Source organism: Harpia harpyja, chromosome 17 (assembly GCF_026419915.1).
Source record: "Harpia harpyja isolate bHarHar1 chromosome 17, bHarHar1 primary haplotype, whole genome shotgun sequence".
NCBI lineage: Eukaryota > Metazoa > Chordata > Aves > Accipitriformes > Accipitridae > Harpia > Harpia harpyja.
Window position 1 is genome coordinate 8,166,440 of NC_068956.1, and position 17,472 is coordinate 8,183,911.

Sequence of the window (17,472 nt, forward strand, 5' to 3'; positions counted from 1 at the left end):
AAAAAGACCCGGAACAGTGGCTTGCTTCCCTTGCCTCATCGCTTGTCTGTGCAAAAGATCAGCAGGATTTCTTACCTTATCCGCTACTGTGAAACCAATGCCAGCTAGCTGCTTTATTTGAGAATACAAGGGAGTTTTACTAGTAAGAGATAAAATCCTACTGTTTTAACAGGTGGGACTCCAGAGAATTTTCAGGGGACTTGACGTCTCCCATGCACCATGACAGACATCTAACTGGGGAGAAGCAGACAAAGTCCGTTTTATGGCAATGCTGTTTTACAGCATCCTCCTGGATGTGGTTTGCCCCTCCGGGGGAGTAATTTCCAGGAATTGTCTGAGGCATTCAGCTATGACCTATGGCCAAAAAGAAAGTATAAAAAATATAGTCTCCTGCTTCCCACTCAGAGTCTTCAGTTTCACTTTAATATCCTCTTTTTCTTCTCTCTGTCAATCTAAGAAACCATTCCCACTCACCAAGAAACCTTTCCAGTTCAGTCTAGTTCCCCCAAGAAAACCTACATCCAGGCCTACAGATCTGCCACACTGCCTGGCCTCTTTTCCTTTTAACTGCTGAGTCCCCTTCCACTTGCAGAGAGAGCAACTAATCCAAAATAAATCTCTACATCATCGGTTTCTTATTATGGGCTTCATCTGTCCATCTCCAGAAAAGTTTGAGTTCTTGGTTCCTCCATTTAAGACTTCAATTCAAAGATGTATCTATCTCCTGTGTTCTCTTTTTCTGTGCTCCTCTCTCCACTGAAAGCTTTTGTGGGTGGCAAGAACACCTAATGAGTCTTCTTCTACAGGAATAAATATTTCACCTTCTCTGAAACGCCTTAAGCTCTTCTGCTTCTAAACCCTCTTCATGAAAGTGTCTTTGAGCAGGACCATGCATCTCATTACACCAACCGTATTCCCACAAGCCAGGGTCTTACTCCTTCTTGTGTCATGACAGATATGAACAAGCTGTTACAAATACTCCCAAATATTGCTAGATGGAAGAATGCAGAAATAGTGCTGGAAAATCTGCTCACAGAAGAACCAGCATTGTGTGAAAAATGGTACTGGTGTTTCCTTCAGTCTCTTTCAAGTACAAGTGAGGATAAGCCCAACTGACTGCAAATAATTAAATCAACAAACCTTGGAAATTTCTGCATGTTGCAGGAAGGACTAGACAAAAGAAGAAAAGATGAAGGGACTCACAGGAGAAGAACTGGTTATTTGCAATCGCTTGGGAAGATCCTGTCCCTGTTGAATGGGCAAACAGCCCTTCCAATGGTTTAAAGAAAAGTCAGCACCAGACCAGGATGCCACCAATAAGCAGCTTGCATCCCTTTGCGCATTTGAGCAATTCTGCTGGCCACTGAGCCTCACAGGGCCTGGGAGCAATGCTGGTTATAGCCCCAGCTTTGCTGCTGTCATTTCTCTTTGGTGCTGGAAGAGTTATGTTAACCACGCCAGGGGAGAACGTATCTGTTCTCAGATTACTGTGGAGTTAGCATCCATGGAAAGGAAAGAAGCCGGTTTACCTTTTTGTCTGTGCATGTAATACCAAGGATAACAATTGAGGGACAATGCCAGGATCGGCTAATGACCACCTGGCTCATGGAAACTGAAAGCCTTGCATAACTGTTAAAACGTCATTGTTGTTTTAGCTAAATTACAGAAAATTAATGGAACTCTCTAAATTACCTTAATAATCTCAAGCACACGATCCATTTTCTCTCCTGAACAACACTTCTGCAGTGAACAGATAAATTCCTAAAAACAATGGAGACTCACTTTTCAACTTAGATTGCTGTGCTTTTGTTTATATTTTTAAATGCTTATGTGTAAACTCTAAAATTTATCACACATCTGAGTATTGTATAATAAACACTCTTGTGATCTTAATCACCTTTCCTCATGACAAGGTGAAGGTTAAATTTGCATTTTCCTAACAGTACTTACCCTGAATATCATCATTGAATGTACAGTATCTGTTGCGGTATTTATTGAGGAGACGAAAAGCGTTAGCATTGGCAAAATCTTCAAACTGGATCAGACAATTCATGCCGTACCTGCAAGTTAAAGGGTAATTAAAAATGGATAAAAATATTTCCACAACATAGGATGATATATACATCTTTTACCAGGACAAGGTAGCTAGATAACTCTCATGCAGAGACAAAAGTATCGTAAGAGAAATGAATCACAGCAACAGCAAACAGGATCACACCCTTCTCAAGGTCCATACACTCAGAAATGTGGAGTCACCAAGAATAAACTGTATTCATAATTCAAGGGGCTTCTTAATATGTATACCTATATACCTGTATATATATATATATCTATATATATATCTATATGCATCTTTGGACTATTGGCATGACAAATTTTCAGTGATGTATTTACTGATAAGCTTCTCAAAGCGAAGGAGATGCTCTTTTGCAATGGATATTGCAACTGCCATGTTGCAATACAGCAAATCTGACTGCAAAGGGAACATCAGTTAAAGGGACACCACCAAGCGCCCACTTCAACTGTAGGTGACCAAGAGACGAGAAAAAACCTGCTCGCAGGACCACATGGACTGAATGCTTTACAGTGTGGTTTCATAGCCACGTTTTTGTGCTTTGGAAATGTTTCTCTCCACTGAGTTGCTTTGCAGGAAACCAGCACACAATGACAGCTAGTGACCCGTAGAGTCAAAAGGCAGGAAATAATTGCAAACTTTCCATAATTGTCCAGTAATATCAGGGCAAGTGTGCAGTTTCTAAAAACTGGGTAATATTCAGACTGCTCCATATCTATACACTTTCGGCACTTTGTATGACTCTAGGCTGCATTAAAGCTTTGCAAATAAAATCTAAAAGGGCCCTAAGTACTGTTTTCTCTCACATAAATGTGATAGGGCACTGGGAGAAGCTCAGGGAATGAGTAATGCAACTATTAGCAACCTCTGGGCTGCAGGCAGGTGAGAGGGCTCTAAATAGCTGCACTGTGTGAGAGACCTGAGCCTCTCTGGGACCGTAAGCAGTGCCGAGGCAGCATCACCTTACATACCTCCCATTCAGACTTTCCTCCTTTGCCACTGAAATCTGAGGTAGGGGACACTCCTGCTTTAAACTAGAAATTGATACTGGATAAAACATGCTCCATTTGAGAACTGTGGCTCCTGTCATGAAAAGTTCTTTTCATGGCACTCGCAGTGCGGGCGGTCAGGCTCTCCTGGAAGGGCCTTGAATTTTTTATTATGATGATTTTCCAGTTCAAGTACATCTGTCAGCAAGGAGACAATGATAAGCACATGCATTGTGCTCCTTTATTTGTCCATCATGAGAAACTCTCGCTTCGTAAGCCCCCTGGTCTCAAAAAGGGAAAAGGGTTGGCTCTCATGCTTGCTTCACATTCTCTGTGCTTGCTTTTAGAAAAGGACCACAATGGGGACAGACTTTTTAGTAGGGCCTGTAGCGATAGGACAAGGGGTAATGGTTTTAAACTATAAGAGGGTGGATTCAGACTAGATATAAAGAAGAAATTTTTTACGATGAGCGTGGTGAAACACTGGCACATGTTGCCCAGAGAGGTGGTCGATGCCCCATCCCTGGAAACATTCAAGGTCAGGTTGGATGGGGCTCTGAGCAACCTGATCTGGTTGAAGATGTCCCTGCTCATGGCAGGGAAAGAGAATACAGTGCAGAGGGGTTAAAAATTGCTTTTAACATTAGTCTATATTTATTGTGTGCCATCTGATAGCTCCTACTTTATGAAGTATACTTACTCCCCACTCTGCAACGTCAGTCCAGTAAGCCCTCTCTAGGTAGGCAGATGCAAGCATGACTAGCCATACTGGCCAGAAAGGCAGCAACTTCTTGTTTACTGTCCTGAAAGGAGCCACAAAAGAGCCCTGTGCAACATCCCTGCTGTATTTGCACCACAACTCTCAACCTGGGTATGGAGGTTTAGGCATGGATTTTCCAGAGGACCAACAGGCTTTGAAATTCAGCAGGATCTAGATGCTCAGGTGGAGAAATGCCAGCTTGCCATACTTCAAGGGGAAAAAAGCCCTAGAAAAGGGACTGGACAACTGCTCTCATTGGTTTTATGACTTTGGACAGGACAAATTCTTTCCTGCACCCTGTATGACAGGCCACGTTCAACAGCAACTGGAGCCTATTGAATTTTCCCATTTCTTTTTATAAGATGCTCTTAAATTGTCCCCACTGTGCTGCTAACTGCAAGTTACACCGAGTATTTGAGGGACAGACTGCTTATGCACTTTAAGCCTCTCCACTGCAGATTCTGGCAGCTATCAGGGAGATATCCAGTATCAAAATTTCTTCTGAAATGCTGAGCAACACTCTGAAAAGCAATAGATGAAGATTCCCAAGTCTCTTTCTCTCTGTAAAGTCTAGGAAGTCAAAATGAACACTGTGGATATCCAAGGATTTTGTTGAAATAAACAATGCAGAAAGTGCCTGTGAAAATCAGTTTTTTAATGGATGATCCTCTTATTCATCGTTTGAATATGTAAGGAAAACATGGCTAAGAGGGAGATGACACACCATCCAGAACATCTGCTAACATCTCACAGCAAAGAATTAGCAAATCTTTAAGCAACTTCAGTTGCTATAGAAACTATTTCTCTAACACCAGTCTTATTATTTATTTGTATCACTGAGGAAGTAACATTACTGATTTGCTTAATAAAATCAATGATCTCAGCCAGCATTAATGTATGTGTGACCAGCTCTCCAAAGAGCATAAGGGTAGGTGGGTGGGTTTCCCTGACTACAGACTCAAATTTGCAAACGTATTAACCTGAACATTTTTTTTTCTCTTTTGAGCACAAAATTCTTTCCTCACTTCACATTCGTGGTCTGCAGCATGAGACAGTGCACAGTTACTTCTATTTATTTTTGCCTTTGATCATTTTTTATTAAGCAGAGCACAAGGAAAGTATGGTGGCCCATAAACACTTCATTTCTCTTCCTGTCCCTCAGTATGACAGGACAGTGCTGGAATGCAAACTCTTTTCACTGAGCTATTTTTTTGAAGATTGTTTTCTTTTTCTCTGCAATATGTCTACTGAGCTTTTTAAAGTATAAACCACATTTCTGAGCCTATGTGAGGCTTTGCATAATGTGAGAACTAAAGTTTTCATTAATGAAGACCACAAATTGGTCATGGCAAGACCCTAAGACCGGATGCTTTAAATGAAAGAACCAAATATTTCAGACTTAGAGTTAAAGATGGGAATCTTGGGATGATGATCCTAGTCCTCAAGGACTACCCACTTTACTGGGGTTTTGAGAGGACTTTAAAGAACTTGTGCTGCTCAAAGTCACTGAAATTAAACACAAATTAGGCAGCTGACTTACTGAGCTATCTTAGAAATCCACCCGTTAATGCTTACTGCTCTTTCCTAATGGTACTTTGGTGGCTGTGTGCAATGCTCCATCTTAGGATGACCTGAGCAGCGTAAGGATAAACTTAGCAAGGAGTATGAACAAAACAGCTGCTGGGGCCATTTGCAGTAACATCCTTGTGAGTATCAACATGATGAGTCAGTTCTACTGTCCTTTCCTCCACAGCATAGTAAATCAAGATTTGTGTAACCTGTTTCATCCCAAAGGAATTCAGAATGCTCTACAAAGAGTGTTTGGGTAGCATCCAAAAGTAAAACGTAGCCAACCTGGGACTTGAGCACAGAAGTGCTTTAATATGCAGCAATGCTAAAAAAACCCAGCTCGGGAGAGACGGTGGAGAATACTTGTTACTGCAAAGGGAAAGGGTGGCTTGAGAGCTGCTACTTGTACTGAAATTCAGCCAACAAAATGCAGCACAGAATGGAATTTCTTCCACTACCTTTACATACCTAAAGGCTGGCTGTGTAACACCCAGCTAGACAAGCTGCGCTCTCAGACAACAGAGAGAAAGAGGCACGTCCAATAGCAACTTCTTTGAACCAGTCTAAGTAGAAAATGGAAGTAGATAACATCTCATGAGATGCCTCTTTCTCCAGTCTCTGTGAAGACAGACTAAGATGACCAACTTAAATTTAGACGTCTAACTTTAGACACCTAAATTAGAAGAGATAATCTAATGTTATCTAATTATCACAGCTGGTTAGGAAGATCTTAAATATATGTCATGCACCCTAGGTCACTGGCTTATCACCCTTTCAACTGCAATGCTTTGTTGTCCTTCAAAGCCTGTAATTTCTTTGTTGATCTTCTCTATAGAAATTGCCCTGCTCTGTCCCTTTTGTATGGTAGTCAAGTGCTCCCCTATCAGGGTACATGGAAATACTTGAGGATGGAATGAATTATACGTGCCCGTCTCCCCCCATCATAACATTTTTTAAATGAAAACTGGATTTTGACAAAACTGATTTTGCAAAATTGTTGTGCTTCATTGGAAACACTGTAGTTCCCATGAAGAAACCAAACTTAATTATTTCTTTTTGAAAGAATCATTTTAGTGAGGTATGCTTTTGTCTAACCAGCTAAGACATTTTGCTCTGTTTAACTTATGACATCTGACATGAATGCAGTCCCAGTTAGCACAGACATGCTTGCTGTCTATAGGTGCAGAATGTCTCTTTTTAGAAAAAGTGATGGTAAAGTGAGTATTTGAACAAGGATTTCTGAAGATCCCCTCTGCCACATTTAAATATCCTTAAATTTGTGGCTAGAATTGAGGGTGGGCCTGCAGAGAGATCTTGCAAACTGCTGCGGTAGGAAGAGACTCCTGAAGTCAGCCTGCTTGGCTTGTTGCCAGTTCTCATAGAATCTTCCATGCTTCTCCCAATCCATGTGACTCATCTAACTTTCAGCTCCAAGCCTGAAGGAGAGTTTGAAGCCAAGAGCAGCAGGTCACATCAGGACTGAATGTTTTCCAGTCCAGGAAAGGCACGGCCAGCTAAGGTTGGCTCCCTGCAGTAATCTCATCCTGATATTGTCAATGACATCTTCTCTAGAGCACTCTATCATCTCGGCATGTGGGACATTAGTAGTTAAACACCCAGGGTCTAATTGCCTTTATCTAAAAGGAAAGCTCAAATGTAGGCTATCAGGATTTCAGATCGACAAGGTACATTGAAACAGAGCAAGTGCCAATCTCCAGTTTGGTTTCTTCCATTCTCCAGTTCTTCCCCCCCCTTTCAAAAACGGAAGGTTTTGGGTTTTGACACAAAAACTGGAGCTTTCCCCTTAGCATAAGTAATTCTTATATTTGCAGGCTGTGGAAAAGGATACTTGGACAGTTCATTTCTGTATCTCTCTGACAGAGGTGGTTTTGAAAGAGTTCAGATATGCTGGATAGAAAGGGAGGGGCTATAACAACAAAGTCTTTTATGGTCACTAAATATTATCCAGGGTAACGTCTTAACACCCACCCCTCAACCATTACAACACATTCACACTTTTCAGCAAAAATGAGACCTTTTGGAGTTACAAGCCAAACTGCTGTACTGGTTTGTTGTATGGCAGGTTAATGTCAGGTGCAAACTCTGATATCCTTTTCTGAAGGCTCTGTGTGTTTTCTTCAGATAAAACATTGAATTTAATTTCTCTCTAAAAACAGTTCCTCACTTCTGTAACTGGTGACACTACAATAGTCATTATTTAATACCATCACCATGTCTCCTGGTTCACTGTTGGCTGCCAGACCACCATCTGGGGACCCTGTTCTCTACCATCTCTGGAATTAATTTAGCCATTTTATAGAGTTGGAAACAAAAAGATGTACTTCGTCAGTTCTTCCTCATCAAAAAAATCACTAGTCTATCATGGTAAAGACTATATTGCTGTCTCATTAGTTTGCATATTTTGGGGTTTTGTGCCACAAATAATTATGACCCAAATTATGGCTTTCTCTCCCATACCTTGCAAAAACCTTCCTGTAAAAATGGCCTTACTGGGAAATGCTTTATAGAATGGTCCCAGACACTCATTTTTGTCCGATCTCCAGACCTTGCATAGCAAATTCTGCACAAACAGGATTTTTAATGAAATAATGTGCTATTGATCAAAATAATAGTATAAGACTGTCACCCTAATGAAGGGTGCCTCTAGAAGATAAACACATACAATATTACAAGTCTGTTGTAAAGATTACCACCCAAAAGTATTTATTAAGAAATTATTCCATTTCCTGGAAAACAAACAAGCGTAGGATTCACGCTCTGTTTATCACTGTACTGTTGTTCCAGTACTGTTACTATCAAACTAGAGCTACTCTAAATCTCTGGGCTGTGCTAACAGGAAAGATGCTGTTCTTAGAGTCTGTATCCCCTGTAGAGGATGATGCACGTCTCTCTTGGATGAGCATGAAGTGTGGAACAAAGGAGCGTAAATCCCAGAAGAGGGAGGCAGATGTTTTCCTGATGACATTGCTTTTAGCTTCGTTATTTAGGAGACTTCTCAATTGCCTGAACAATCTCATTATGCAACTTGGTTCTTTCATCCTCATTTGTATGTACCTCTTTGAGTTCATCCAGCCTCATTATGAGCCACGAGGTCAGAGAGGAAAAAATTCATGAGGCAGCAGTTACCATTTGAGAAGCATCTGACCAAAACTGCACAAGTCAGAACTTCAAGGGTGGCCTGAGGACCTGTGCAGCGCCTTTGCTGATCAGTATCAAAAGGGCATTTTTTTTCACCATGAGCAGGGAGTATAAAACATTCCTACATGCATGAAAAAAATTGTATTTGCAAGAAGGTCCAGTTCCTTTATGGAAAGAATCACAAGAAGGAGGTTCCAATCCTTGTCTGAATTGACATTTTGTAGCACTGCTTTCAGTCATTCATGATATAAGAATCTGCTTTGATGCACTGCAAATCCTACTCATAGTCTTAGATAAAACCACGCAGAGAACCACCAAATTGTCCTTGCCCTTGTCCTCGAGTGCTGCTCGATACACTGGCAAGCAAAGTTCTGATTTCCAAGAAAAATGAAATTTTCCTTAAAGGAGCCTGTCATCAGAAAAAAATCACGCTTGGCAAATAATCAGCATTAAGGATTGGAAAAACAAAGTCCATTCTAGGAAGTTAAACAACACTAGCACCTGAGTCTGGCCAGTGTCCCAAGGCCATTGTTACTGTTAAATTGTTAGCATGATCCTTGGCAGGCTTCTGGTCAGACCAGCAGTACTCTGCCATACAATTCCTGGCCACAGTTTAAGGGTCAGTTTGGTCAGGCACCTCCTCAAGAGGCCAGCTGAGAGCAGCCCTGAGGAGAAGGACTTGGGGGCATTGGTGGATGAAAAACTGAATATGAGCTGGCAATGTGCGCTCACAGCCCAGAAAGCCAACCATATCCTGGGCTGCAGGTCGAGGGAGGGGATTCTGCCCCTCTACTCCGCTCCGGTGAGACCCCACCTGCAGTACTGCCTTCAGCTCTGGGGCCCCCAAATTAAGAAGGACATGGACCTGCTCAAGCAAGTCCAGAGGAGGGCCATGAAGATGATCAGGGGGCTGGAGCACCTCTCCCATGAAGACAGGCTGAGAGAGCTGGGGTTGTTCAGCCTGGAGAAGAGAGGGCTCCGGGGAGACCTTATAGCAGCCTTCCAGTACCTAAAGGGGACCTACAGGAAAGATGGGGAGGGACTTTTTACAAGGGCATGTAGTGATAGGACAAGGGGTAATGGCTTTAAACTGAAAGAGGGTAGATTTAGGTTAGATGTAAGGAAGAAATTCTGTACTGTGAGGGTGGTGAGGCACTGGAACAGGTTGCCCAGAGAGGCTGTGGCTGCCCCATCCCTGGCAGTGTTCAAGGCCAGGTTGGATGGGGCTTTGAGCAACCTGGTCTGGTGGAAGGTGTCCCTGCCCATGGCAGGGGGGTTGGACCCAGATGATCTTTAGGGTCCCTTCCAACCCAAATCATTCTGTGATTCTATGATTCAGAGAGAGAAAAGGCAAGTCGTTCCCATAAAGTCTTTGCAAACTGAGTTTTCACAAACAAGAGTGGAAGAAAACTAGACTGTTGTCTCATCTGACACCAAGGTTGACTCAAGGCACAGAACAAGATACGTTTTCATCTACATTAGAAATAGAGACAGCACCAGCAATCTTAAATAAGCAAACACTGGTGCCAAGCTAAGAAGAGCGTTAGATGGAAAAAAGTACCTTTGTTCATCCCATGGAAAAAGGGTGCAAGTCCCAGGCTCATTCTTGCTATTGGAGATCCAGTTCCTTCCCACCTCTGAGTCTGCTGATAGCCCAGGTGGCAGCTCTGGTGTGGTTGCTGGGCTCTTTGCAATGGGCAGGGTTACACAAAAGCATAAGCATGTCCTAGAAGACCAAGGCTTTTCTATTGCCATTCATGTCTCAGAAATCTCACGTTGGGATTGCACTGCTTGCATGTTTGTATATGTTTGTGGCCAAGAAGAGGAAACCCAGATAGGTAAAGAGATAACAGCAAGACAAGTTTACTACTTGGAGGCATGGGGCCAGGCAAGTGCGCTGTTGTTTACAGGGAGAGCTTACAACATTTGTGTGCTTACAGGCTGCAGACAGACATTACACTTAACATCAGAAAAAGCCTTTAATTTTTAAGACTTCCACAGAGCTAAGAGGAAGGCAAGTTTTCCCTTTAAAAACTGACAATGAAAACTAAAATTTTGATAAATTAAAGTTGACATTCTGGTTCTGAATCCACTGAAAGAAACCTTCAAACCCTCACTCAGCACTGTGATGTGATTTAATAGCACTATTTATATCACTCATTAAATAGTTCTAATAGTGTAAAAAGGAGAGATGAAGAGATAAGTTAGAAAACATGATCATATCTTACTTCATTTTGAAATAGAAATGTAACGAGTAAGGTTCATTGATTGCCAGGTTAATCATAGCGCGTTGAAAGTTGGACCCAAGGATCCACATTAGAAGTCATGACTGTTACAGCAGATGTAGCTGTTATGATGGTTGTCATGACTGAGACAAAAATGCAATTGCTTTTATGCTAGAACGTGTGTTTAGAGCCAATAGGTGGTAGTTTTGCAAAAACTTGTAGCCTTTTGTATTGTAGCCGATACAAAATTTAGAACTCTGGGTCCTGGGTTTAGAAATCCTATGCTAGGGAGCTGCATCATGAACCCAACAGGACCCGCTGCCTGCCTCACCATCACCTTAGGCTGCAGACTATTTCTAACGCTGAGTACGAGTCTCACGAGGTTTCTGCCAACATAAACACAGCCACCATGCTCTGAGGCATACAGCCTGCTGTGGATTCACTGAGTGCTAAGTCAATGAAAGTGACCTTTGAAGCGAAAAGATAGCAGGAAATCCCTGAATCTTGCATGACTGGAAGCTGGGGGGTATGCCAAGAATTGCATGCTGGCTGTTCTTAGTCATATGCCAGTGCATCTACTATGAGCTACTGTTAGAGACAGAATACGGGGCAAGATCACACCAAGATCAATCACAAAGTTCTTGGAAAAAAAATCCTGAAAAATCATAGTCAACCTTCATTATAGTCCTTACAGTAGAAAAAAAAAACCCAACTCTTTTGCGCACGTATCTCATGACTTCCAAGCACTAAGACCAGCACTAATGGCTGCTATGCCATTCTTGTGTTTTTATGCAAAATGACATCCTCCTCCTTGCAGTGGGTCTGAGGAAAGACTGCAGCTGGAGGTACAAGGCTTCTTAAGAGCATGGCATAAGCAGGAGATGCAACCATATTAGTGCTGACCCACAGATGTAGCCTTGAGCTACCCTCTGACAGACAACAAGGAACGGAGCCACACCACCTGCCTTCCACACAAACAGATCTTCTCCAGCTACGTCTTTCTAAACCAGATGTGGTAAATCTGGCTTAGGTGGAAAGTACAGACAGAAAGCCTATGGCAGAGGGCTCTTCAACATCTCTAACTGCATTATCCCAAAGGATTTGAAGGCAAAGTAATAAAAGTCCATTACCACAGTGATCCTGTAGCAGCACATCTGGAGCTCAATCATTCCTCAGCAGCAGAAAATCAAGCTAATAAAACCTAAATATTGTTCTTCAAATATCACCCAGTGGCTAAAAGCAGATCACAGGAGCTGGCTGATACGCTCATCCCACATCAAGCCAGGATAACGGGCAGCCGGGTGGCTCTTCCCATTACCATCACTTTTCCCTTCTGGATGGTGTCAGAGTCCCTCTGGCCATGGTAACTGGGGTAGACAGGCAAGGAGAATATCCACCTTGTATTCCCATGAAGGCTGGCGTCAGTCTATACCATCAGCCCTGCCAGGGCACTGGTGATGCTGTGCGGGTCTCCTAACAGACACGTAGATGCTGAGGAGGGACTTTAGGTGTTAGCAGTATTACGCCAGGGCTTTGTGGAGCCCAGTGGTGCCTAGAGACTTAAGTCTAGTCTTTCAGGATCAATTAGCCAAGTTAACTACAGCATCTGAAGAAATAATATGAGGGCATCTGTACTGGTGATTTTGTTTCCAAAAGGTGCTGGCGAATTTGTGATCCACGGCCCTGGAGAACTGCTGAAACAGAGGCAGCTTGTTTTCAAACAGGCTCTGCTTGTTGGAGAGCACATGGAACCTGACTTGCTATGTTTGTGGGTAAAAGTACTGGGAAGGGATTAGGCAAAGAGGAAAAACAAACTCAGCAGAGCTAATTTCCTTCTTTTCCCATTTTGAGAAACTGAGTACTTGATCTCTTGATATCTTCTGTGCTCTGCCTTATGGCACAGGCTGATAGAAAGCTTCTGTTACCCTGGTCACCCTGCTAATAAGCACTGATGGGAAAGGAAAGGGGAGTGAAGTTATGACAGCTTAATGAGGCTTCTGCGACATGGTTACTGTAGCTGCTGGGCCGAAGCCCTTCAGAGCCCAGAGAACATGCCCCAGCACAACTCATCTCCCATGGAGTTTTGATTTCAACCTTAATTTGTTCATACAGGCAAGCCCCAGAAATTCTGCAGGTTACTGCAATTATGATCCTTGGACACTCTGGGTAAATATTTATTCCAGCCTACAAAAATGTACCAGTTCAAGAATAAGACTGACTTGCCCTTTGCCATGGTAACTGAGGAGAGGGAGAACTGAAGCAGTGTATTTTCCCATACAAAGCATATTACTCATTGTGAGAAAACAGCAATTTGTCAGCCTGCTTCATTCAGTCATAGGCTAGGCTCAACGGGCCAAATTCTGCATGTAGTTGCCTCCCAAGAGGAGCAAAATGCATAGCTTGGAGCTCTTTTTAACGAGAGCTCAGTCATTTCATGTGTTTTAGGTGAAAGAGTAATGAATGGAGGTTTAGGCAGCAGGAAAATGCAGAAATTTATCCAGCTGTTTCAGAAAGGGCTTTTCTTTCTAAAATTGCCCAGAAGTCACACTTTATTTCAGAATACTGTAAGTGCTCTGACACACTCCTTGTTTCATTACTAGGTGGCTATTATGAGACCAGGAGCCCTTTCTGCCGACTGTAGGGGTCTCCAGCTATAGAAATTTCACATCTGTTTGATATTATTATTCCATTAGAAGAGTAAATCTTCACTCCTCTGGCTTTCTTGTGGGCTCTGACACATTCCACTTTGGTGACAAATGTCCCTTGAGCCAGCAGTGATTTGACAGGGTGGGAGGTACTCCTGCAGAAGAACTGACAAATGGTTTCTATGAGAAGCTGAAGTACCCCCAGGAAGCAGACAGAATTTCTGCATGAACATCAAGCTGAAAAGGAAACCCCCAAATTGCAAGAGACTTGTGGCAACCCAAAAGGTTCCTCCCCAAATAACTGAATTTGCATGTGACATTATAGACTTGCATAAGAAATCACAGCAGACCAAAGATCGCAGCAGTTCATACTCACAGGTTTCCTCACACATGGAAGCAGGCTACAATAACACAGCATTTTCTTGACTTTCTGAACAGTTTCTGCTTCCTTTCATAACAGAAGCAAGAGCTCCTACTGGGTTGCATCCAGTCATTCCAGTGGAAATTTGAGACCAAATGAATCTGTTTCATATAGGTTTGCCAAACCCAGGCTGATAGCAGGATTATTCGCCAGCCCAGAGCTCACAGAGGATCACACTCCAACAGTGCTTTAAAGTATGCTGGTGGTCAGGATGATAATATAGGGTAATGGCTCCTTTCACTCAAGGACCTCCAAATACTTTACAGATGTGAATGGAGAAGTGCAAAGTGGAATTTCCCAGCCCCACTTTGCAGAGAACATTTTGGGGGCTTACTGCATTCAAGCAATTCATCTGGGCTAAGAGAAATAGAAAGGCTGGGACAGGGGCCCCAGGAACTTGATTCTCAGTACTTGGATGAAAGCATTAGACATGACATCACCTCCTCCCAAGATAAAAGTTCATTGTTTCATGGCTGAGTGTCTTCTCCCTGCAATGTGGAGATTAGCTCATGTAAACTAAACACAGGAAAATAACAGCGAATCCTTCCTTTCCAGCAGCAAGCACAGAAAAGGCAAATTGTTTTTCTGGCCCTGTCACTGACATCGCAGGAGTAGTAGGTGCAATGAGCTTTACATTTAACACCATAAGCATAAATCTCAGAGCCAAATTTATGATGGCTGAGACCATCATCTGGGTTCTCATTCTATTGTTGCCATTCTATCATCAACACCAACACTCCAATACCCCTGTGGTCTCCTGGCCAGAAGGAAGTGGGACAGTTTCCTTGAAGGATTAATTAGTGAGTACAATCAAAACAAAAGAAAAACCCACAAATCAACCCCGACAGCTCTTAAATCTTTTCTACTTGTACAGCCTCTTGTGATTTCCTAGCTGTGTTTTACAAGCTTTCTAGCCTCCAAAAATGTCTTCCCCCTAGATAACCCACAAGTGTCTAACATAATACTACACTGTTATCAGCTGACATTTCAGTCAAGCTTTCTTATCAAATATAAAGGAGGACAAACCAGAGCACAAACAGAAAATTCTCTTCTCTGCAGTCACCCTTAGGTATTTTTAATCCAACAGGCAAGGCAGTGTTATTGTGTTCATATTCACAGATATAGGGGCTATAGGACTGGGTGGTAGCAAGTACCTTTACACAGCGAGTGGGCAATCACAGCTGGGTGGGTTGATGTACTGGCCGGCCGTCATACAGGACATGTCTACACCATGATGCTGAACAGCACAGGAGAGACTCCTGTCCTAACAGCAGCATTGCATACGCACGGAGTGCAGCACAACACTGCACAGAGCCACCGCATCAACAGATGCTGAAATTCTCCATGACGCACTCACCCCTCTCAAAACTTGGTTCATCAGCTGTGACTGAATGGTCCTCAGCATTTCAGCCCCTATTTCCTACATCCCTCCACCCACAGCCAGCTGGGCGGTCAGGCCGTACGTAAAGATATGCTTCTCAGTGGGCAGGTAGGTGTTGTCATTAGACACTGGACGTGATGTCTCCCACCTCAAGGCAGACAGGATGAACGGCGAGCTGATGACACACGTACCACCCACTCCCTTCCATTTATGCAGGAACACACACACACACATACAGCCGGCTGGAGACGCAGAAAGAGGGACGATCAAACATTGCTCCTTCAGCTGTGAAGAAAAGACCCTACAACATACGGACAGGCAGCAGCCTATTAATCAGGCACAGACCGCAGCTCTCTTCCACTCCTTATCAATATCATCTGCTGCTTTAGGAAAGGCAGAAAAAGCTGCTTAGGAGCTTGGGGCTTTCCAAATATTATTATTTTTTTTCCTTAACAGTTGTTCTCACTTTCCTTCTTATGGTAACCTCTCCAGATAGTCAAGGAGATTTTAATATATTTTCTTTTTTTAGAAAGAGGAACTCAATGCAGTGCAAGAGATGCACATACAGCACTGAGGTTGTGTTTCTGCTCTTCCCATATCAAACTCCCTGGTACATCAGAGACCTTCTGTCCCAGCTAGTAAGTAAGAATGGAAGTATGCACTTTGTCTGTCCCACCGTTAAAAAGACAATGCTTATAAACCTGGCCTTCTCACTTTGCACTTAAAGCCAGCAGGGAAGCTCCTATTTTTAACAAAGCGATAGACAGGCAGTCTGCAGACTCACACGGACATCAGCATTTAACACACCATTTCCATTTAGATGATTTCCTTCACAATGGTGAAAGCTAGAAACTTCCTTTACAAAATGTAAACAAACCAAAGTTTAGATTCTGCCTATGCTGAATGAGGCTCATAAACGCATGATGGAGGCCAGATACAGCCCACAGGGCATATGTTTGACACCTCTAGTCTATATGGACAGGAAATGGTTATAAATAGTCAGTCCCATTTCAGTTCTCTGAAGACAAATATTTTTGACACAGAGTGCTCAAGTACAAAGAGTCATTTGTAGACCACCCAGGAGACTTGCATTTAAATGACCTTTCTTTGCTTGGACGATCAATTATACTAACGTTTATTTCATGAGTTGCAACATTTGTTCTTAAATGGAAGCAGCCCAGAGGAGCCATGTATATAATCCCACTTACTTGTTGGTAACTGCCCGCATAAACTCATCAATCAGTTCGTCGTACTGTTTCCCACGAACTCTCTTGTGTTTCAGTCCAATATAGAGTGGATCACTCAGGAGAGCCTAGGACACAAAGCAATTCTGTTGACATCTTCTCTTCCATGGATGGACAGAGATTTATGTCCCAGCCTACCCAAAAAGTTTGTCTGTTGTGGTCATATTAATTTTACTCACTATGCAGTGAAGGCCAGCTCACACAGCTCTTCCCGAGCAGAAAGTGTTTCAATAAGAAGCTACGGACTATATTTTTGTGTAAATAAAGTTGGAGGGATGTAATGCTTCTTGACTACTGTAGGAAATGGAGCTCTGCATCCCCAGAACAGCTCTACCAAAGGCTCCCTGCCAAGGTGCCTCACTCCTGGTGAACAAAACTGACCTCGCGTGTGGAGTGTTTACTGTTCATTCAGTTCTTAATTTTGGACTGAGGTTACCAGGAAAGCTGCTGACCATTGCTTTGAGCAATGAAGATCTCCTGAAGTAGCTTGAAATGACATGTGTCATATAGGCTTTTAAGTGACAGCCCAGAGTTGACCAGAACTAGTGATGAGATGCCAAATTGTTCCCAAACCCTGCACCTACCTAGCATTCACCTCAGTTATCTGCAGGTGTCAAGGCAAGGTATTTTCATACAACAGATTAGTTTATTTTTTGGCTCCTCTAGGAATATAAAAACAGGCCATTCCTCTAACCAATCCAGCAGGTGTTAAGTCAAGACCCCTAAGCCACCTAAAAAGGACTGAGTCAGCATGGATATAGCATATTTTTTGGGAAAAATTACAGGACAAACAGTGGCAGGAGACAGGTGGGCCAACACCTCTGTGAGTCACTGCAAAGCAGCTCTGCTTCCCTTCCAGTTTCAGGAACTGAATCATCCACACGAGAAGGGGACAAGCCATCTCAAACCTATTGTCCTGCAGCCATAGGGGCCCTAAATATTGGCAGGCATGCTAAAATTAGATCTGTTTTTACAGCCACAGCTGTTTTCCCTTAGAAGGGAAGA

The 17,472-nt window shown here is 42.9% G+C and overlaps 1 protein-coding gene across 1 annotated transcript in view; it reads right to left on the minus strand.

Moving 5' to 3' along the window:
* ME3 (malic enzyme 3) overlaps positions 1-17,472 on the minus strand; it is a 128,371-nt gene that overhangs the window by 15,902 nt on the left and 94,997 nt on the right. Inside the window, exons 6-7 of the mRNA XM_052812884.1 lie at positions 16,432-16,535; positions 1,951-2,060 (exon numbers count right to left, since the gene is read on the minus strand). Coding sequence (XP_052668844.1) covers positions 1,951-2,060; positions 16,432-16,535 — 214 coding nt within the window. The remainder of the gene's footprint in view (positions 1-1,950; positions 2,061-16,431; positions 16,536-17,472) is intronic.